The sequence below is a fragment of the Oncorhynchus kisutch genome, linkage group LG12, assembly GCF_002021735.2.
Source record: "Oncorhynchus kisutch isolate 150728-3 linkage group LG12, Okis_V2, whole genome shotgun sequence".
Classification (NCBI taxonomy): Eukaryota; Metazoa; Chordata; class Actinopteri; order Salmoniformes; family Salmonidae; genus Oncorhynchus; species Oncorhynchus kisutch.
The window spans coordinates 33216722-33238618 of NC_034185.2; the positions used below are offsets into that span (position 1 = coordinate 33216722).

The 21897-nt window shown below is 43.3% G+C and overlaps 2 protein-coding genes across 4 annotated transcripts in view; one reads left to right on the forward strand and one right to left on the reverse strand.

The window, feature by feature from the left end:
- The window catches only part of rad51b (RAD51 paralog B), a 48102-nt gene extending 44262 nt beyond the window's left edge, over nucleotides 1-3840 (forward strand). For all 3 annotated transcript variants that reach the window (XM_020496781.2, XM_020496783.2, XM_020496782.2), the window contains exon 10: nucleotides 1574-3840. In XM_020496781.2, the coding sequence (XP_020352370.1) occupies nucleotides 1574-1707 (134 nt within the window). In that variant the 3' untranslated portion in view covers nucleotides 1708-3840. The remainder of the gene's footprint in view (nucleotides 1-1573) is intronic.
- Nucleotides 3841-16366: 12526 nt separating this feature from the next.
- On the reverse strand, nucleotides 16367-21669 carry zfp36l1b (zinc finger protein 36, C3H type-like 1b). Its single transcript, XM_020496784.2, has 2 exons — nucleotides 21487-21669; nucleotides 16367-19373 (listed from the first exon to the last, which is right to left on the reverse strand). The coding sequence occupies exons 1-2, from the start codon at nucleotides 21535-21537 to the stop codon at nucleotides 18315-18317; spliced, it is 1110 nt and encodes a 369-aa protein (XP_020352373.1). The 5' UTR covers nucleotides 21538-21669; the 3' UTR covers nucleotides 16367-18314.
- Nucleotides 21670-21897: the final 228 nt, after the last annotated feature.

The following is a 21897-nucleotide window of genomic DNA, read 5'->3' on the forward strand; positions in this document are numbered from 1 at the left end:
GGATTTCCCATGGATACAGTTGTGATTCAGTGCTCCTTACTTCCTGGTGTCTAGGGACGTCTGTGATAGAAACAGAAACAGGTGGGGAACGGCTGGGTTTGGTCCAGGCAGGGTTCAGAATAATCTCCTGGGCTCCTCATTGTCCTCAGTCCTGCTGCTTCCCTTTAGGATTGACTTCTCCCAAAAGGCCTTTTGTTCTCAGGACAATCGCCTGTGATTATGATTTCTGCCCTTTTCTGGAGCAAGATCATCTTTTCAGATTAAAGAAGACCGTTTTTATCGTTATCAAAAGCTAAATGTGGGCCGGGTGAATCGGGGCGGCATTGTGGTGGCAGTACACTGGTTGGGTAAGGTGTTGTCATCTGAAGACATGGTGTCTTCGTTAGTAGGTTAGATACAGTAGATTTGAGAAACATTTGTGGTGAGTTGCAACAAAATAATCGTTCTCCTTTATCATTGTAACCACGCCTAGTCTAAGCATTCAGGTGTTTATCACCTTTTGAACCTCCTCCTAGCTCCTCAGAAGTAGCAGGGTTAGAGAGAAACTGATTATATGTCATCTGAATTTAAAAAATGTTAGCAGATTGTGTGTGTTTGTAATCAGATACTTTTGAAACTAGATTACTTCTTGGATTACTTTTAAAATCAGAAAGGATATTAATAAATTGGCATCTTTCTGTTTTCTCAATTCCATTCAATATTGAAAAAAGGCTCAAGTTTAAGTTTGGAGCGAGTCTGACCAGTCAGAGACCAACCACTGATGACATTCCAAATGCATTTGATGGGTCCTTTTTGTCTTCTTCTTATGCATTTTAAGGGAAAAGTAATCAGATTATGTTACTGAGTTTGGGTAATCCCAAAATGATGTTACTGATTACAATTTGACAGGTAACTAGTAACTAACAGATTACATTTAGAAAGTAACCTACCCAACCCTGTCTACCAGAAACACCATGGATAAGTAATGAAAAGGAAAGTTAGCCTAGCTCCACGATTACTCCTCACCTGTCTAAACTGCATACAGTACACTTTGACAAGTTAAATATGCATTTGGTCAGTTGGGCCCATTTCACATCATGCAGTCAAACAGACGTACAGCTGTTTGTCATGGTCTGTAGCCGCACTGTGCTTTCTGAACCCAGCTCCTCTCCCCTTGAGGCATGGATAAGGATTATGGCAAAACAAAGAGATTTTATAAAAATACCCTCGACGACGTCCATAGGTATCTCAGTAATCCATCCCCTATTTTTCTTTGGGCCAGGTTTTGTTTTACATAGTCTGTTTTGGATCAACGTTTTCTGTAAATGTTTACCTCACACGAGCCCACATCGGTCCCTGACTCCCTACCAATATGGTAACCTATTGAAACAAACAAATGACCAGCAATTTCCTCAAGCCCCAGGCTGTCGCCGAGCCAACTCGTGATGGGGAGGTATTTGTCATTCAGAATAAAACTCAGATGGACAAATAAATAAGAAAATCCATATACACTGGTAATGTAATACCTCGCTTCTGTTGTTTCAGTGGGACCCAGATCTATTACATGCTAAGGGCCCTGTATTGTGTTTTCTAGGAAATGATGATAACCAGGAAGTGTTGCATCAAGGCACAGACCCGGGCCTCCAGCCGATCAGAGTGAGGACAGGATTCAACTACAACCTGACACAAGCTAATCCTGCTGCCGTTGGCCGTCTGAAGCGTCTTTGACTCTGGGAAGTGTGTGTGTGTGTCAGGGCTCTACAGTGCTACCAATTTGGGGGCATATGCTCCTAAATATTTTGCTGTGCTACCAGGAATTTTAATTTGGGAATTCCAGTGCCCATAGAAAACAAATCACCCAAGTAATAATTGTTGTAATGATTTCTCCGCAGCCTCATTAGTATGCAAACATGGTGGCACAGAAAGAAAGGAAAATAGCTTTTTTAGGAGATGAGGATTCATATAGACCCAATGTATATGGAACGGTGTTTGGGTCTTTGCGTGTCAAAAAAGATACAAGTCAAATAACACTTTGACGTATCAAATAACGCTATTTGACGTGTCACGTAACGCTAACACAATTTGACACATCAAATAGGCTTGTTGACCAATCAGGACGTGAATATGACAACACGTTCAGTAATGTTTTACGTAGTTATTACACATTGATTACACAATCACTGCTGAACATAAAATAGCTAGCTAGCTGATGGATGCAAACAATGTTCTTTGCCAAAAACATAGCAAAATGACATCTGTTTCAGTAGCTATAGTTAACTATCTAGCTAGGTGGTGTCATCTAAAATACTCCTAATTTATAAGACAGTTCTTATTTGATTAATGGTGGTTGGACCCACCTATGTGATGCTAGCCACAATAGTGGAATTGGCAGTTTGACCTTCAAAAATGAAATGTTATTTGTCACATGCGCCAAATACAACACCTTACAGTGAAATGCTTACTTACAAGCCCTTAACCAACAATGCTTTAAGAAGTTAAGAAAAATGTGTTAAATAGAAAAAAAGAAAAGCATTTTTTTTGTCCATTTAAAATAACATCAAATTGATCAGAAATACAAAGTATACATTGTAAATTACTATTGTAGCTGGAAACTGATGATTTCTAATGAAATACAGAGGCGTACAGAGAGCTACCATCACTCCTGTGTTCCAATGGCACGTTGTGTTAGCTAATCCAAGTTTATCATTTTTAAAGGCAAATTGATCATTAGAAAACCCTTTTGTAATTATGTTAGCACACCTGAACTTGTTCTGATTAAAGCAGCAATAAATCTGGCCTTCTTTAGACAAGTTGAGTATCTGGAGCATCAGCATTTGTGGGTTCGATTACAGGCTCAAAATGGCCAGAAACAAAGAACTTTCTTCAGAAGCTTGTTAGTCTATTCTTGTTGTGAGAAATTGCCAAGAAACTGAAGATCTTGTACACTGCTAAAACTAGCTAGTTACCCCAGAAGTTGCTGATAACATCTGTATCAGAGATATTTGCAAACATTTTTGATCCTGATCTAATTTCAAATGCTCACACAGATGTTTTCCCATTCGGTCGAACAAATAATTCCTTATTACCAACGTATTGTACCACTTGACTGTGATCGTAATGGTGGCTCTTGGCTTGCACGTGCAAATTCAGCACACACAGCATTCTACAATAGAATTGTATTATTTGACATGTCATATTAAAAGCTTACTTGACCAGTCAAATAGTGTTATTTTGATGTGTTTTTTTTTACATGCAAATAAACAAACGGCATTCCATAAATGTAGGCTATATCTCAATCTTAAAAATCTATTTTACTGGTGATAAACTCTGTATTTTGTAATTGCTGGCAATTCTTCTCATTAAAAGGGGCAATCTGCAGTTACTACATCCATTTTTACTTATAAATTAATAATGTAAACCCATTGAGGAGTATAATTTATAAATGCCCCATGAGCTTAGGAGACAAAATATAAGCTTGTTTTTCCCAAAGTAAATGTAAACAAAGACTGCCTCAAAACAAAAAATTAACATTTTGATATCATGGATTGTTAGTCCTTGCGTCCATAGCTCTTATCGTTTGAGTTTCTCCAGCCCCATCCCGTAACCTTTTACAGAAACAAGCCTTTTGTTATCATTTCAACTGCGGATTACCTCTTTAATATTTGTCATTGTGCTCCTACATTTTTCAGCTTAGGACCACATGTGCTCCTTGGAAGAACTGTAGAGCCATGTGTGTGTGTGTGTGTGTGTGTGTGTTTTAATTTGTGTGTTTGTGACTTAGTGTCTAACATTCTCCTTGTTGTTCTCAAATTACCATGTACAATACTGTATATTCAAATAAAATACTTCACCAATCTACCAGACTGAAGTCAGTGTTGTATTAACCCCAGTTCCTGTGTGTGTGAAAGAAGGATTGGTCATAGATCTATTGCAATGCCGCTGTCTTACTAGCTGGCTTCTCTGAGGTGAAGGTAAAGGGAAGCTAGCTCAGAGTTTGCTCAAGGGGAGACTGATGGGAGTACCAGCCAGCCAGGCAGGTCTGTCAATGTTTTATAGAAGTGGTACTCGGTGTCAGGAACACAGGTGAAAGCCAGACACAGAACCTCTCATATACACAACTGGGCGGATTTCCTCCTGGACACTGCTCAAAGACTAGCCTACACTGAGTGTACAAAACAGAAACACATGCTCTTTCCATGTCTTTGACTGACCAAGTGAAAGCGATGATCCCTTATTGATGTCACAGGAGACTGAAAAGATTTGGCATGGGTCCTCAGATCCTCAAAAGGTTTTACAGCTGCAACATCGAGAATCCTGATGGATTGCATCACTGCCTGGTATGGCAACTACTCGGCCTCCGACTGCAAGGCAATACAGAGGTTAGTGCGTATGGCCCAGTACTTCACCGGGGCCAAGCTTCCTGCCATCCAGGACCTCTATACCAGGCAGTGTCAAAGGAAGGCCCAAAAAATTGTCAGACACCCCAGTCATAGACTGTTCTCTCTGCTACCGCACGGCAAGCGGTACTAGAGCACCAAGTCTACGTCCAAGAGGCTTCTAAACAACTTCTACCCCCAAGCCATAAGACTTCTGAACATCTAATCAAATGGCTAAGCAGACTATTTGCATTGACCCCCCCCTCCCCGTTATGCTGCTGTTACTTTGCGTATGTGTGCCATTCAGAGGTTGAATGGGCAAGACAACATATTTAAGTGCCTTTGAACAGGGTATGGTAGTAGGTGCCAGGCACACCGGTTTGAGTGTGTCAAGAACTGCAACGCTGCTGGGTTTTTCATGCTCGACAGTTTCCTGTGTGTATCAAGAATGGTCTACCACCCAAAGGACATCCAGCATCCCTGTGGAACGCTTTCGACATCTTGTAGAGTCAATGCCCTGACAAATTGAGGCTGCTCTTAGGGCAAAAGGGAGTGCAACTCGATATTAGGACGGTCTTTCTAATGTTTTGTACATTCAGTATATACAGTTGAAGTTGGAAGTTTACATACACTAAGGTTGGAGTCATTAAAACTCGTTTTTCAACCACTTCACAAATTTCTTGTTAACGAACTATGGTTTTGGCAAGTCTGTTAGGACATCTACTTTGTTCATGACAAGTCATTTTTACAACAATTGTTTACAGTCGTATTATTTCACTTATAATTCACTGTATCACAATTCCAGTGGGTCAGAAGTTCACATACACTAAATTGACTGCCTTTAAACAGCTTGGAAAATTCCAGGAAAGTATGTCATGGCTTTAGAAGCTTCTGATAGGCTAATTAGAGGTGTACCTGTGGATGGATTGCAAGGCTTACCTTCAATCTCAGTGCCTCTTTGTTTGACATCATGGGAAAATCAAAAGAAATCAGCCAAAAATTGTACAACTCCACAAGTCTGGTTCATCCTTGGAAGCAATTTCCAAACGCCTGAAGTTACCACGTTCATCTGTACAAGTAAGTCTAAACACCATGGGACCACGTAGCCGTCATACCGCTCAAGAAGGAGACGTGTTCTGTCTCCTAGTGATAAACGTGCTGTGGTGCGAAAAATGCAAATCAATCCCAGAACAACAGCACAGGACCTTGTGAAGATGCTGGAGGAAACCGGTACAAAAGTCCACAGTAAAACGAGTCCTATATCGACATAACCTGAAAGGCCGCTCAGCAAGGAAGAAGCCACTGCTCCAAAACCTGCCATAAAAAGCCAGACTATGGTTTGCAACTGCACATGGGGACAAAAATCGTACTTTTTGAAGAAATGTCCTCTGGTCTGATGAAACAAAAAAGTTTGGCCATAATGACCATCGTTGTGTTTGGAGGGAAAAGGTGAAGGCTTGCTAGCCTAAGAACACCATCCCAACTGTGAAGCACACAGGTGGCAGCATCATGTTGTGGGGGTGCTTTGCTGCAGGAGGGACTAGTGCACTTCGCAAAATAGATGGCATCATGAGGCTGGAAAATTATGTGGATATATTGAAGCAACATCTCAAGACATCAGTCAGGAAGTTAAAGCTTGGTCGCAAATGGGTCTTCCAAATGGACAATGACCCCAAGTATACTTCCAAAGTTGTGGCAAAATGGCTTAAGGACAACAAAGTCAAGGTTTTGGGGAGGCCATCACAAAGCCCTGACCTCAATCCTAGAGAACATTTGTGGACAGAACTGAAAAAGTGTGTGCGAGCAAGGCCTACAAACCTGATTCAGATACACCAGCTCTGTCAGAGGGAATGGGCCAAAATTCACCCAACTTATTGTGGGAAGCTTGTGGAAGGCTACCCGAAACATTTGACCCAAGTTAAACAATTTAAAGGCAATGCTACCTAATACTAATTTAGTGTATGTAAACTTCTGACCCACTGGGAATGTGATGAAAGAAATAAAAGCTGAAATAAATAATTCTCTACTATTATTCTGACATTTCACATTCTTAAAATAAGGTGGTGATCCTAACTGACCTAAGACAGGGAATTTTTGCTAGGATTAAATGTCAGGAATTGTGGAAAAACTTGAGTTTAAATGTATTTTGCTAAAGTGTATGTAAACTTCCGACTTCAACTGTACCATCATCCCACAGTACAGAACATATTGCACTAACTCATCTGGGACCTTTCAGTGTTCACCACCAGGCCTGAATGTATATACGGATGTTTCTCCCTGTCCTGCAGAGTGGTGGTATGTAAGTTCTGATGCTCTGTGTGCTGTGGCTGCTGTGTAATGGCTCATTGTGTATAGCTGTGGCCGTCTGTGGTTAAACAGTACTCTGCTGTGTGGCTCAGCAGGTTACAAGCCCCTGGGGCACTAGGCGAGAGGAGAGAGCAGGCTGGACAGGTTTCGCACATGCACACACAGCCACTGCTGTTAAGAGTTTACCGGGAGACTGAAAACTGCCTCTCAGTCGGCTACTAATTGACACCCTTTAAGTGGCTTTTAGCTCGAGGAAAACCCATCAATCTTCTGCTGACTCGAATAGGACTTGATAGGCCGTTACCATGCCTCCCGTTCCCATGACTTCTGTTCCCATGGCTCCTCCAGTGCTTTAAGGGGAAGTTTGGCTGATTAGCTGAACAATGGTGTTATTTTGGATAGTTCCTCCTTTTTCTGTTGTTTTTCCCTCTGTGTGTGTGTTCTTTTACATACATCATACAGTAGTCACATGCTTTTTCGTGTGTGTGTGTGTTATAGCTCACTGCCAAAGAGAGGAGGAACCGTAATAAAGTATTCGTATGAGTATCAAAAGGCAGTATGTTTGTCTTTTTAGTCATATGCGGTTGGTTCGGGCCATTCTTTTCACGCCAATCAAAGAGCCATGGGAGTTTCCCTTAGTTTTCCCCTTAGTAGTCCTCACGCTGTTTTATGTTCTGTGTTTGGTCAAGTTCGTTATGTCAAGTTCAAACACAACGCTATTTCACTTCTAATGGAAAAGACAAGAACAGCAGTGAGGTATCGCACGCACATACACACAGCTAGTCTTTATGATGAGTGCTGACAGGTATGCCAGTCTGAGGCTGTTTGTTGGAGAAAGTAGTGCTGTTCGGTCTTGGCTAAGAGTGTTCAGTCACAGGGCCCCAGCACAGCCTCAGGGACAGACAGCACTCCTTCACCGGGGGTGTCAGCCTTTGTTTTTTCCTTCACACACCCTGATCATGGTTAGAAAGACCCCGCAGCAGTATCTCACACTACCCTGCCTTCGTCTGTAACGAGAAACGACCCTAGTCGGTGCCAAAACCGCACTTCTCAAATCATAGTTCCTCCTGGCAACTGCTTCCCCCCCCAATACTGACGCCGTAGGCTTGACTCGCAGTCAGTCAGGAGCGAGGAGTTACTTATGACATGGCCTGTGGGAGGTGGAGAACCACGTGACTGGACTCGGGCTCTGCTCCTGCAGGTTGACTTAGCCAGCACAGCACTGGAGTCTTGGAAAAAGTCATATAATGGCTGAGGAATTGTAGCAGGGTCACGGGCTGGGAGCGAAGTACGCAAAACACCTTCCGTCTGTCCCTATCAGCTCATCCCTGTCACTACAGCCGTCTCCTAACCAATGAGAAAGGTAATGACAATGGAACATTTCCCTTTTTTTTTTATTGAACCTTTATTTAACTAGGCAAGTCAGTTAAGAATAAATTCTTATTCACAATGATGGCCAAACCCGGACAATCGTGCGCTGCCCTATGGGATACCCAATCACGGCCAGATGTGATACAGCCTGGACAGGAGATAGAGATTGCATGGCCCCACTGCTCTAATATTCACTTTGCTTTTGTTTAAGTTTTCTAGTTTATCTCTGCTTGTGTAATACACCTTTACTAAAGGTTTATATCTGAGTCAGGCTCCCCCTTTTAGTATTGGTGCTATAATCAGGATCTTTAAGGCTACTGTCAAGTAAAGCGACTCCCTGCAATTAAAAAACATTTCCCTCACTTTTGTCAATGATCAACCCCATACATGCCTTTACTTTGGCAAACTCAACTTACTCAAATACGGTTGTCAGTCATTCAAATAGGCCTGTTGGTGAATCGGTCAGTCAAATAGGCCTACTCATGTGTTACTTTAAGTTGATGTTCCCAAGTCCCCTTCACTCCCCACGAATAGAGCTCAACTTCTCACACCCCTTCCCTCTAATTTACCCCATGTGTGCGCTCATCTCATCTTTTAAAATCTGGGCCTTCCTCAGTGCTATTAATGTATGCAGAGCCAAATGCTTCAGTCTGATAGGGAGAACCCATTAGGTATGGAGCTATCTGTCTCATAGAGAGAACCCATTAGGTATGGAGCTCTCTGTCTCATAGGGAGAACCCAGTAGGTATGGAGCTCTCTGTCTGATAGGGAGAACCCAGTAGGTATGGAGCTCTCTGTCCCATAGGGAGAACCCAGTAGGTATGGAGCTCTCTGTCTGATAGGGAGAACCCAGTAGGTATGGAGCTCTCTGTCTGATAGGGAGAACCCAGTAGGTATGGAGCTCTCTGTCCCATAGGGAGAACCCAGTAGGTATGGAGCTCTCTGTCTCATAGGGAGAACCCATTAGGTATGGAGCTCTCTGTCCCATAGGGAGAACCCATTAGGTATGGAGCTCTCTGTCTCATAGGGAGAACCCATTAGGTATGGAGCTCTCTGTCTCATAGGGAGAACCCATTAGGGATGGAGCTCTCTGTCTCTCACTCCGTTTGTTCTCTGTTTCAAAAACATGGGAAAATACAGTTGCTAGAAGCATTACGAAGTCTATAGCATCAAGTACAGTACTGGTCTGGTCTCCTCTTTAACCCCCCAGCTCTACTTCTTAAAGGCCCAATGCAGCCAGTATCAAAACATTTCTAGGTAACAATTAAGTAGCTTACTGTGATTGTTTTCAATTAAAATTGTCAAAAATTAAACAAATAGCTTCTTAGCAAAGAGCTATTTCTCATGGAAGAATTTTGCTAGGACTGTCTGGCAGTGGTCTGAGTGGGGAGGGGAAAACTGAAAACAAGCTGTTATTGGCATAGTAACCTAGCGTAGCAGGCGTTGAAAGACGCCTTAACGGAGTTCTCACTTCCGTTTTTCAGGGGAAATGGAAGTTAGGTTGAAAATACTGTATCCCTCAACTGTATATTAGTGTTTTCTGACTACTCCGTATAGGCTACTGGCAGAGAGGTTTGGAACTATTCCTTATTGGTCTATGAACTAATTAACTGACAGGCAGGCCAAAACTCCATCCCACCAAAATAGACTGAAATGTCAGGCGACCTACACTAAAAGGGCATTATCATAATTTTCATAATTTCACAGTATTATTCAAACCACATAGTGTGGAAATACACAAAATGAAAAGTATGTGGACACCTGCTCGTCAAACATCTCATTCCAAAATCATGAGCATTAATATGGAGTTGGTCCAGCAGCAAAGGGGAGCTTTGCTGCAATAACAGCCTCCACTGGGAATGCTTTCCACTAGATGTTGGAACATTGCTGCAGGGACTTGCTTCCATACAGCCACGAGCATTAGTGAGGTCGGGCACTGATATTGGGCGATGAGGCCAGGGCTCTGTGCAGGCCAGTCAAGTTCTTCCACACCGATCCGACAATCCATTTCTGTATGGACCTTGCTTTGTGCACGGAGGCATTGCAATGCTGAAACAGGAAATAATGTCATTGTATGCTGTAACGTTGCGATTTCCCGTTACTGGAACTAATGTGCCTAGCCCAAACCATGGAAAACAGTCCCTGACCATTATTCCTCCTCCACCATTGGGACAGGTAGCATTCTCCTGGCCTCTGCCAAACCTAGATTCGTCCGTCAGACTGCCAGATGGTGAAGTGTGATTCATCACTCCAGAGAATGCGTTTCCACTGCTCCGGGGTCCAATGGCAGCGAGCTTCACCACTCCAGCTGACGCATGGCATTGTGCATTCTGATCTTAGGCTTGTGTGCGGCTACTCGTCCATGGAAACCCATTTCATGAAGCTCTCGACAAACAGTTATTGTGCTGACATTTCTTCCAGAGGCAGTTTAGAATGCGATAGCGTGTAAAAATCTTCTGTCACTCACTATGTGCTTCAGCACTCGGCGGTCCCGTTCTGTGAGGTTGTGTGGCCTCCCACTTCACGGCTGAGCCATTGTTGCTCCTAGAGGTTTCCACTTAACAATAACAGCACTTACAGTTGACCGGAGCAGCTCCAGCGTGGCAGAAATTTCAACTGACTTTGTTGGAAAGGTGGCATCCGGTGCCACGTTGAAAGTCATTGAGCTCTTCAGTAAGGCCATTCTACTGCCAATGTTTGTCTATGGAGATTGCATGGCTCTGTGCTTGATTTTATACATCTGCCAGCAATGGGTGTGGTTGAAATAGCAAAATCTTCAACCTCACCCAGAGGCGGAACTCCTAGTGGCCGGACTTTAATGCAGGGAAACTTAAATCAGTCCTACCAAATCTCTATCAACATGTTAAATGTGCAACCAGAGGGATAAAAATTCTAGATCACCTGTACTCCACACACAGAGATGCATACAAAGCTCTCCCTCCATTTGGTAAATCCGACCACAACTCTTAAAGCAGGAAGCACCAGTGACTCGGTCTATAAAGAAATGGTCAGATGAAGCAGATGCTAAACTACAGGACCGTTTTGCTATCACAGACTGGAACATGTTCCAGGATTCTTCTGATGACATTGAGGAATACACCACATCAGTCACTGGCTTAATCAATAAGTGCATTGAGGACGTCGTCCCCACAGTGACTGTACGTACAGTGCCTTGCGAAAGTATTCGGCCCCCTTGAACTTTGCGACCTTTTGCCACATTTCCGGCTTCAAACATAAAGATATAAAACTGTATTTTTTTGTGAAGAATCAACAACAAGTGGGACACAATCATGAAGTGGAACGACATTTATTGGATATTTCAAACTTTTTTTACAAATCAAAAACTGAAATATTGGGCGTGCAAAATTATTCAGCCCCTTTACTTTCCGTGCAGCAAACTCTCTCCAGAAGTTCAGTGAGGATCTCTGAATGATCCAATGTTGACCTAAATGACTAATGATGATAAATACAATCCACCCGTGTGTAATCAAGTCTCCGTATATATGCACCTGCACTGTGATAGTCTCAGAGGTCCGTTAAAAGCGCAGAGAGCATCATGAAGAACAAGGAATACACCAGGCAGGTCCGAGATACTGTTGTGAAGAAGTTTAAAGCCGGATTTGGATACAAAAAGATTTCCCAAGCTTTAAACATCCCAAGGAGCACTGTGCAAGCGATAATATTGAAATGGAAGGAGTATCAGACCACTGCAAATCTACCAAGACCTGGCCGTCCCTCTAAGCTTTCAGCTCATACAAGGAGAAGACTGATCAGAGATGCAGCCAAGAGGCCCATGATCACTCTGGATGAACTGCAGAGATCTACAGCTGAGGTGGGAGACTCTGTCCATAGGACAACAATCAGTCGTATATTGCACAAATCTGGCCTTTATGGAAGAGTGGCAAGAAGAAAGCCATTTCTTAAAGATATCCATAAAAAGTGTCGTTTAAAGTTTGCCACAAGCCACCTGGGAGACACACCAAACATGTGGAAGAAGGTGCTCTGGTCAGATGAAACCAAAATTGTACTTTTTGGCAACAATGCAAAACATTATGTTTGGCGTAAAAGCAACACAGCACATCACCCTGAACACACCATCCCCACTGTCAAACATGGTGGTGGCAGCATCATGGTTTGGGCCTGCTTTTCTTCAGCAGGGACAGGGAAGATGGTTAAAATTGATGGGAAGATGGATGGAGCCAAATACAGGACCATTCTGGAAGAAAACCTGATGGAGTCTGCAAAAGACCTGAGACTGGGACGGAGATTTGTCTTCCAACAAGACAATGATCCAAAACATAAAGCAAAATCTACAATGGAATGGTTCAAAAATAAACATATCCAGGTGTTAGAATGGCTAAGTCAAAGTCCAGACCTGAATCCAATCGAGAATCTGTGGAAAGAACTGAAAACTGCTGTTCACAAATGCTCTCCATCCAACCTCACTGAGCTCGAGCTGTTTTGCAAGGAGGAATGGGAAAAAATGTCAGTCTCTCGATGTGCAAAACTGATAGAGACATACCCCAAACGACTTACAGTTGTAATCGCAGCAAAAGGTGGCGCTACAAAGTATTAACTTAAGGGGGCTGAATAATTTTGCACGCCCAATTTTTCAGTTTTTGATTTGTTAAAAAGTTTGAAATATCCAATAAATGTCGTTCCACTTCATGATTGTGTCCCACTTGTTGTTGATTCTTCAAAAAAAAATACAGTTTTATATCTTTATGTTTGAAGCCTGAAATGTGGCAAAAGGTCGCAAAGTTCAAGGGGGCCGAATACTTTCGCAAGGCACTGTACATACCCCAACCAGAAGCCATGGATTACAGGCAACATTCGTACTGAGCTAAAGGGTAGAGCTGCCACTTTCAAGGTGCGGGACTCTAACCCGGAAGCTTACAAGAAGTCCCGCTATGCCCTGCGACGAACCATCAAACAGGCAAAGTGTCAATACAGGGCTAAGATTGAATCATACTACACCGGCTCCGACGCTCATCGGATGTGGCAGGGCTTGCAAACTATTACAGACTACAAAGGGAAGCACAGCCGCGAGCTGCCCAGTGACACACGCCTACCAGATGAGCTAAATCACTTCTATGCTCGCTTCGAGGCAAGCAACACTGAGGCATGCATGAGAGCATCAGCTTTTCCGGGCGACTGTGTGATCACGCTCTCCGTAGCCGACGTGAGTAAGACCTTTAAACAGGTCAACATACACAAGGCTGCGGGGCCAGACAGATTACCAGGACGTGTGCTCCGGGCATGTGCTGACCAACTGGCAGGTGTCTTCACTGACATTTTCAACATGTCCATGATTGAGTCTAATACCAACATGCTTCAAGCAGACCACCATAGTCCCTGTGCCCAAGAACACAAAGGCAATCTGCCTAAATGACTACAGACCCGTAGCACTTAGGTCTGTAGCCATGAAGTGCTTCGAAAGGCTAGTAATGGCTCACATCAACACCATTATCCCAGAAACCCTAGACCCACTCCAATTTGCATACCGCCCAAACAGATCCACAGATGATGCAATCTCTATTGCACTCCACAATGCCCTTTCACACCTGGACAAAAGGAACACCTGTGTGAGAATGCTATTCATTGACTACAGCTCAGCGTTTAACACCATAGTACCCTCAAAGCTCATCACTAAGCTAAGGAACATGGGACTAAACACCTCCCTCTGCAACTGGATCCTGGACTTCCTGACGGGTCACCCCCAGGTGGTGAGGGTTGGTAGCAACACATCTGCCACACTAATCCTCAACACTGGAGCTCCCCAGGGGTGCATGCTCATTCCCCTCCTGAACTCCCTGTTCACCCATGACTGCATGGCCAGGCACGAGTCCAACACCATCATTAAGTTTGCAGACGACACAACAGTGGTGGCCCCGATCACCGACAATGACGAGACAGCCTATAGGGAGGTGGTCAGAGACCTGACCGGGTGGTGCCAGAATAACAACCTATCCCTCAACGTAACCAAGACTGAGATGATTGTGGACTACAGGAAAAGGAGCCACGAGCACGTCCCCAATCTCATCGACGGGGCTGTAGTGGAGCAGGTTGAGAGCTTCAAATTTCTTGGTGTCCACATCAACAACAAACTAGAATGGTCCAAAATCAAATCAAATGTATTTATATAGCCCTTTGTACATCAGCTGATATCTTAAAGTGCTGTACAGAAACCCAGCCTAAAACCCCAAACAGCAAGCAATGCAGGTGTAGAGGGCACACCAAGCCTATTCGCCCTCAGGAAACTAAAAAGATTTGGCATGGGTCCTGAGATCCTCAAAAGGTTCTACAGCTGCCTGGTACGGCAATTGCTCGGCCTCTGACGGCAAGGCAGTTCAGAGGGTAGTGCGTACAGCCCAATACATCACTGGGCCAAAGCTGCCTGCCATCCAGGACCTCTACACCAGGCGGTGTCAGAGGAAGGCCCTAAAAAGACCCCATCCACCCCAGTCATAGACTGTTCTCTCTACTACCGCATGGCCAAGGCTAGGACAAAAAGGCTTCTCAACAGTTTTTACCCCCAAGCCATAAGACTTCTGAACAGGTAACCAAAACTAACTGGGCTATCTGCATTGTGTCCCACCAACCCCTCCGTTTACGCTACTGCTACTCTGTTCATCATATATGCATAGTCACTTTAACCATAGCTACATGTACATACTACCTCAATAAGCCTGACTGACAGGTGTCTGTATGTAGCCTTGCTACTCATTTTCAAATGTATTTTTACTGTTTTTTTTATTTCTTTACTTACCCACGCCTTTCTCTTTTCGCACTATTGGTTCGAGCCTGTAAGTAAGCATTACCTGTTGTATTTGGCCAACGTAACAAAAACTTTGATTTGATCTGTGGCATTGTGTTGTGACAAAACTGCACATTATAAAGTTGCCTTTTGTCCCCCTGCAGAAGGTGCACCTGTGTAATGATCATGCTGTTCAATCAGCTTCTTGATATGCCACACCTGACACGTGGATGGATTATCTTGGCAAAGGAGAAATGCTCACTAACAGGGATGTAAACAAATGTGCATATGGAACATTTCTGGAGTCTTATTTCAGCGCATGACACATGGGACCAACACTTTACATGCATTTAGATTAGTTGAATATATATATATATATACACACACACAGGAACATTTTGACTGCACTGGACCGTTAAAGGCACAGTGATCCTCCTGCAGAAGTCTGTTCAAAGGAATCAGAAATCACTGATGTGTTAAGGATTCGCAGCACTTGAATATTTTACTCCTTGTACCCCAGGCAACACCTACCCACTTGTTGAAACAAGTACACTTCTCTCTAGTAAAAAGTGTCACGCCTTGGGTGTTTGTCATTAGCAGGTAGTAGTTGGGTTTCTAGGCTACATTCGAAAGGGTTAAGGCAGCCGAGAGAGTACTAAACCAACAAGGTCGTAGCTGGCGCATGAGGTAAGAAGTGAAACAAGAGATGTTTTTGCTTAGCATACTACAATGAAAACCTGAGTACCATTCCATGCAGCCCCACTGTTTTGCTTTAAGTTTGAATTGACTTAGACTAATGGAGCAGCCGGGTTCCTAACTTGTCTCTGTGAGGAAATTGGAGATAAGTCCAGGCCTCAGGGGAACCAGCCCTGGCTCTGCCTAGTGTGGAATAACAAATGAACTGAACCTGCAATTCATCAGCTGTAACAGGCCTAACTGAGGGACTGGGAGAGTCAACACTGTAAAAGCTAAAGTCTCCTACCTTACAGTAACCATGGTGAAATGCTGATCTAGGGCCTCAAGACGAGAAGTAGCAACACTGAAAGTTGTGGCTGCTGTTCCTCAGTTTCTTTAAAATTACAGTAGAGCAGCACACCAACCCTCAACAATAGTTTCAGAGAGAGAAAGCACAGAAGTGTGATTTCCTGTCTTTGAAATGTTTTCCTGGAAAACTGTTTAAGTAATTTTTTGGTCTGACTATATTTGTGTGTGTGTGTGTGTGTGTGTGTGTAGCTTTTCAATGGGAACTTTCAAACAAAGTTCCCCAGTTTGCTGGTGTAGAGACTGTAGCAAGATAAGTCAAAGATATGTGGTAGGATAACAAGCAGGGCTGTTTGCTCAAGATTTCAATAGCACTGCTTCCCCCACATGAACTCTATGGTTCCCCTTCAATGCCCAGCCCAAATAGAGCCAGCTTCTAGTACATGGGCTGCTTTCCCCACTGATAAATATTCTCTCACCCTAGTCATGTGATGTGAGGGTTGCTGTATATGATCATTACATAAACAGTGATAATACAACAAAAATGTTGCCAACCTCAGCCTCAAACAACCCTTGTCAATCAGGAAGACAGATGTTCAATAGAAATATGGGTTTTATTAGTTAAGTTTAAACTGCAATCTGTCATTAAAAAAAAAATACATGAGAACAAATAAACTACTGTAGTGAACAGCAACAGCTGCTATAAAGAATACATTCAACTGTTGCTTTTCATGTCATGTGTCAATCCTGTTAACCTTTATACTTAACTACAAGTTCGGGCTTAAATCTGCTGTGTTATAAAACATGTGATAAAAGGCACAACACTTGGGGATACCTGGAATGTATTCGATAGGCACTTATGGGAACGAGTGGTCCAACAACACATCAACTAAAAGTGCTAGTGAATGTATGCATGGTATTGCGGAATAGGTGAGAGTCCATAACTAATTAAAATAAGAGCTTTCTATTTGTCGTTTACAGCATAACTGCTGGTTATATAGGCTAAGTGACTTCTTAAATACTAAAATGTATATTTTTTTCTCAGTCAAAGGGACAGTGAATTAACAGGAAGAGGACTGTTACTCAACTTCGTCTACATTCTAGAGGGCCTTCGAGAGCTGCTGCAGCCCACAACTGGAAGAGAAATTAAGACATCAAAATAGAGAACCTGAAAACCAGTCCAATATCAGGGAAGAGGAAAAACAATAAATATAAACGCAAAAACATTTGCATTTTTGTATTTAAATTAAGATTCACTTTCAAAATAAATCAAAGTGTAGTTACAAAACAAAAAATGTCATTGCAGTATAATATATTACCTGTAAAAAAAAATAAAAAAAGTCTTCACAATCTTACGATTAATACGGAAGATCATAATTTAACATAAAAGAAAATATATTCTATCGTTTCATTATCCAGATAAATACTAAATAAAAAAAAATGCTTTAAGATCAGCAATAAATACATTTTGATAAGTTAAATAAGCAGTGACAAGCAAACCTTCCGTTTGAAGGTTTTACAAAACAATATAGTTGAACAAGGTGTAATCGATGGGAGAGCATGGTGCTCATGTGATTTGACAGCGGTGACTGAGGTGTCATCTCAGTCAGCTATTGAGCTGAGTGAGGGCTAGGAGAACGGGGGGGGGGGGGGGGGGGGGGAGAACAGGCCAAGCTCACATATGAATGTTTAACGACCAGTTTACATTGATGAACAGTCCTACTCCTTCCACACAACTAAAGAAACCAAACAGACCAGTAGACATTTACTAAGGGTTCTTAGCAGCGCCAAAAGAAAATGAAAAACTCTTCCATGCCTGATTCTAATTTTATTTATTTTTTTAAACATCTGTTTGTCTAGTCCTCATAATATATATATATATATTTTTTTAAAGAAGCTGAAAAAATATTTTTTGCAATCATTAGGACGTGGAAAATGTAACAATTGTAGTCCCGCACATTGATCGGACAACACCAAGGCACTTCATTTAATCTGGTCGTCCAATCATTTTTTTTGATGGTTTAACTTGAAGAGAAATGTGACCCTTTTTAAAAATGGAGCACGAATTTGTCACAATTCCTCTTGAGATGTAAAAGTATAGGATGTTTGAAGATAGCTGTGGCACAGGCAGCAATGGCAAAGTGAAGATATGCAGCACCGCTACACACAAAACGACAGGGAAATCCTGCCTTGGGACATACTGAAACTTCCCACAGACCTTATCCATCCCCTCTGATTTCTACTGTTCACCGTTATTGTAGCACTTCACCCAGGGCCAACTTGCTACTCACGATTCTTGAGTGACCACTTGGCTGAATGATTGTTTGGGTAAAACAAAAACACCTTGATTGGCTAATTAGAGTCATCTGAGATGGGGGGGGGTAGCTGAGTTTTCTGATTGGACTCAGTGGCTACAACACTGCTACACAGAATCATGTCCACTTCTGGGTTGTAAACAAGGCCAGGAGACGAGGGGGACAGGACCGTGGGGAGACAGGCACTCACTCCATGCATCTATCCCAGGCACCGGGGGTGTAGGCTCTCTAATCATCAGAGATGGAGAGCCTGCTGAAGATGGGCAGGCGGCGCGAGGCATCCAGGCTGGGGGATTCGGAACCGCTCTGACTGCCCAGGCTGCTCTGGTAGCCCTCCTGGTCGGAGAGAGAGTCCGGGGGGCTGGGGGGACACTCCGACATGGGCCGGAAGAAGCAGGGGGTAGTGGGGGAGTGCTGCGCTGGGGCCAGCAGGTTGGGCTCCAAGACAGGGGGCCCCCCTACTAGGCTCGGGCCAAACAGATTGACCAACTCCTGGCTGGAGTAGGTGAAGGGGTTGCTGGGCCACTCGCCCAGGTCCTCTGTGGAGAAAATGGGCGGCGGGGTGACCGAGGTGGGGCTGTTCTGTAGACCGCCCTGGCTGGGGAAGCCGGCGAAGCTAAAGCTGTGCTGGAGGCGGGGGCGCTCCATCTTGTTGAAAGTGGAGAACGGTGGCGGCGGGCCGCGGCGCTCCTCTGCGTTGTGGATGAAGTGGCAGCGCGGGCCATAGGGGCAGAAGCCGATGGTGTGGAAGGTGCGGCACAGCTCAGTCTTGTACTTTGGGTGGCGGCTCAGGCTACGCAGCTCGTGCATGCCGTGGGCAAACTGGCACTTGTCGCCGTACTTGCAAGTGCCGTTCTCCTCGAAGGGCCGGCACAGCTCCGTCTTGTAGCGGCTGGAGTTGACCTGCTGCTGCTGCTGGCCCTGCCCGCCGCCAAGGCACTGGAGCTGGCTGCCCTGCTTGAGGCGATCCCCGGTCTCGGAGAAGGAGCGGTCCCGGAAGCGGTTCTCCTTGTTGTTACTGCCACCGCCAATCAGGAGCGAGGAGGGGTCAGCCTTGAGACTGTTGATGAACTGATTCTGGTTGAATTTGGTGTTGGGGAGGGTGACCGAGTGGCGGCGCTGGAACAGCCCACTGCCCCCTGCAGAGGGGGCCCCCACTACCTTCCTGTCCAGCAGGGAACCAGTGGGGGGGCAAGAGGGAGGGTTGTTGGCACCAGTGCAGACTGGGACAGATGTGGAGTGGGGCCCACCGAAAGTATTGTTGTTGTAGTTAAACATCTTATTGTTCTGCAAAGAAAAGAACAGTCATGCTTAATAAAAAAAAGTGTCAGTCTTGAAAAAAATTAAAAATAAATACCCCTTCAATTCTCCCACAAAGTTTGGAGCTAGCCGTGTTAGGTTACAGTCCAGACCCATTACAAAAGCAGAGCCAGGATCTTAATGACATACTTACTAGTTCAACAGCACTATAGAAAGACTAGTCTCCAAAGTCACAAGTTAAAGAGAATTGTGCAATCCGTTTACTCTAACAAGCTGTCAATCAAATAAAAAGCACTGCCAAACAATTATGGCCATAGGATGTTGGCACAACAGTGATAGTACAGACTAAACCCTCAGGCTGCTGCACAGATGCTATAGGGGCTCTAGTCTAAAGCACCCAGATAAATTGTGATTGATTAGAGTAGTCAACGTGTGCAATACCTTGAGAAGATTTTGTTCATGTCACAGGTCACAATTTCTCATTATAAAGTTAACAGGTCCCCAGTCTCTTGAGTCACTCACTGTTGTGCAGCCAGGTGATCTAGTTAGCGTGTAGAACTCAAACCAAAATCGTTACAAGCTAGATATCTTGTAACTTAAGTTACTGCCTAAAATGTGCTAAATGCTCTGCAGTTCAGCATTTGGTTAGCTAATTTAGTAGCTAGTTAGCCATCTTGCTAAGTGGTTAGCTTCTTCCAATGTAAAGTCAATCAACAGCAGACATTCCAAAAGTTCTCATCTAACCAACCATGTATAGGTTATTCCATGATTCGGTGTGACCATTGAATTGTTCATTTAAACAGCACTACACTCCAAAACGTTGATTTTTTTTGATTTCAGCATAATACCGATGGACGTGATTAACAACAAGTGATGTACACATTATTTCCAGATTACGAGTGGCTTTTTGAGCTGTGTTCGTTTTAACAGGACGTGAAACCTCATCTTCCCCCCTCTAGCTAATTGATTTTAAACATGACAATCAATATGAGTATTGACAAGTGTTGGGTTTCTTTTGTTTTGGTGACGTCTATCAAAAATGCAACATTCAGGTTGTCCTCTAACCAGTGATAAGGTGCTCGTTTAAAATAGAAGATGCGAAACCATAGTAATAATATTACATATGTGTAGATAAACATAGTACTTTCTGTTTCACCTTTTCTGCGTACTGGTTATTGATTTGGACAAAAAAATAAATACAAATATTGACATTGGGCTATTTATCAAAATGTGTTTTTTGAAGAAGCGACAGCATTTCAATTTAAGTTAAGAATATAAACATGACCTTTCATCATGAATTTCCAATGGTATTGTACTTCAATCAGGTAATAGCTGCTGAATATGTCCAAAAACGCTGTGCTGTGATTGATTGATTTTGATGAGAAGAATCAGCAAAACTGGTATGGCCTGCCTAGAGATAGGTACCAATGCCTTTTACATAGTTCGACATCTTAGATAATACAAAAGATTCAAAACGATAACCAGTAAACCACGGGTAATCTAATTCTAAAGCCATTAGCTATAGAGATACACAGTAGTCAAATGCTGACATGTAACCTTTGTAGACAATATTTTTGGTACTTAGGCACAACTGTTTACAATTCGTACTGTGTGTGAGATATTTCCATAACGTTATCCGTGCGAGACAGCACAGCTTGCACACAAAAGCGCGTAAATTGTTGCAAGACAACTAGTAGCAGCTAGGGTTGAATCCGCCTGTTGCTCATTTTCAACCAAAATAGCTGGCATGCCATGCGATGTGAACTCAGATAGCTACGTGTTGCATTTTCAAATATTCATTTTTGCGATCACTTAGTTAATAAATAACCACAAACTAACATTTATAATAAATGATAAATTCGCGACGCTAACTACTCAAGAACATGTGACAGAAGCAGCGATAACTTACGTTGCCTGGTAAGCTAGCTAATTATTAAAGTGCTGAATTGTTAGCGGCCAGTAAACACTTTATACGTTGTCATCAGTTTGTCACTTACGATCCAAAACGTGTAAAGAACACTCGCTAACGTTTGCTGAACAACCCCGAAAAAAAGTTAAATGAACTAGGCGAAGCTAACCAAGTTAGCTAGCTAGCAATTAGCTAGCCCTCAGCTCGAAGCAAGCAATACACATTCATTACCTTGTTCATTTCGTTGTAGTCGAAGAAAGGAGAAGCGATACTTGCAGTCATTCTTGCTGAGTGGATACTGTAAAGTAAATATAAAATAATTTATCTAAAGCACAGGGCTGGTGGTAAGTCCAGATTGAAGTGTTCTTTCTGCCCTGCAGAGAGCCCCCTCTGTCCTGCACCAGTTGTGCGCAGTTCCCTTTTAAAAGCTCTATGCATGGTTATGTCTGCTGGGAGGGGCCTGAGTGTGATTGACACAAGTAACTGTCTGCCCTCACCACTTATTTCTTGCTTGTCAGAGCAGTCCTTTTTCAAACTTTTTTGGGCCCAGGGACCAGCAAGGCATGGCCTTATTCCTCTGGGGACCGCTTTGGTAAAACATTATGGAAACTCGCTTTTTCTTTATAAAAATTTATGAATTAT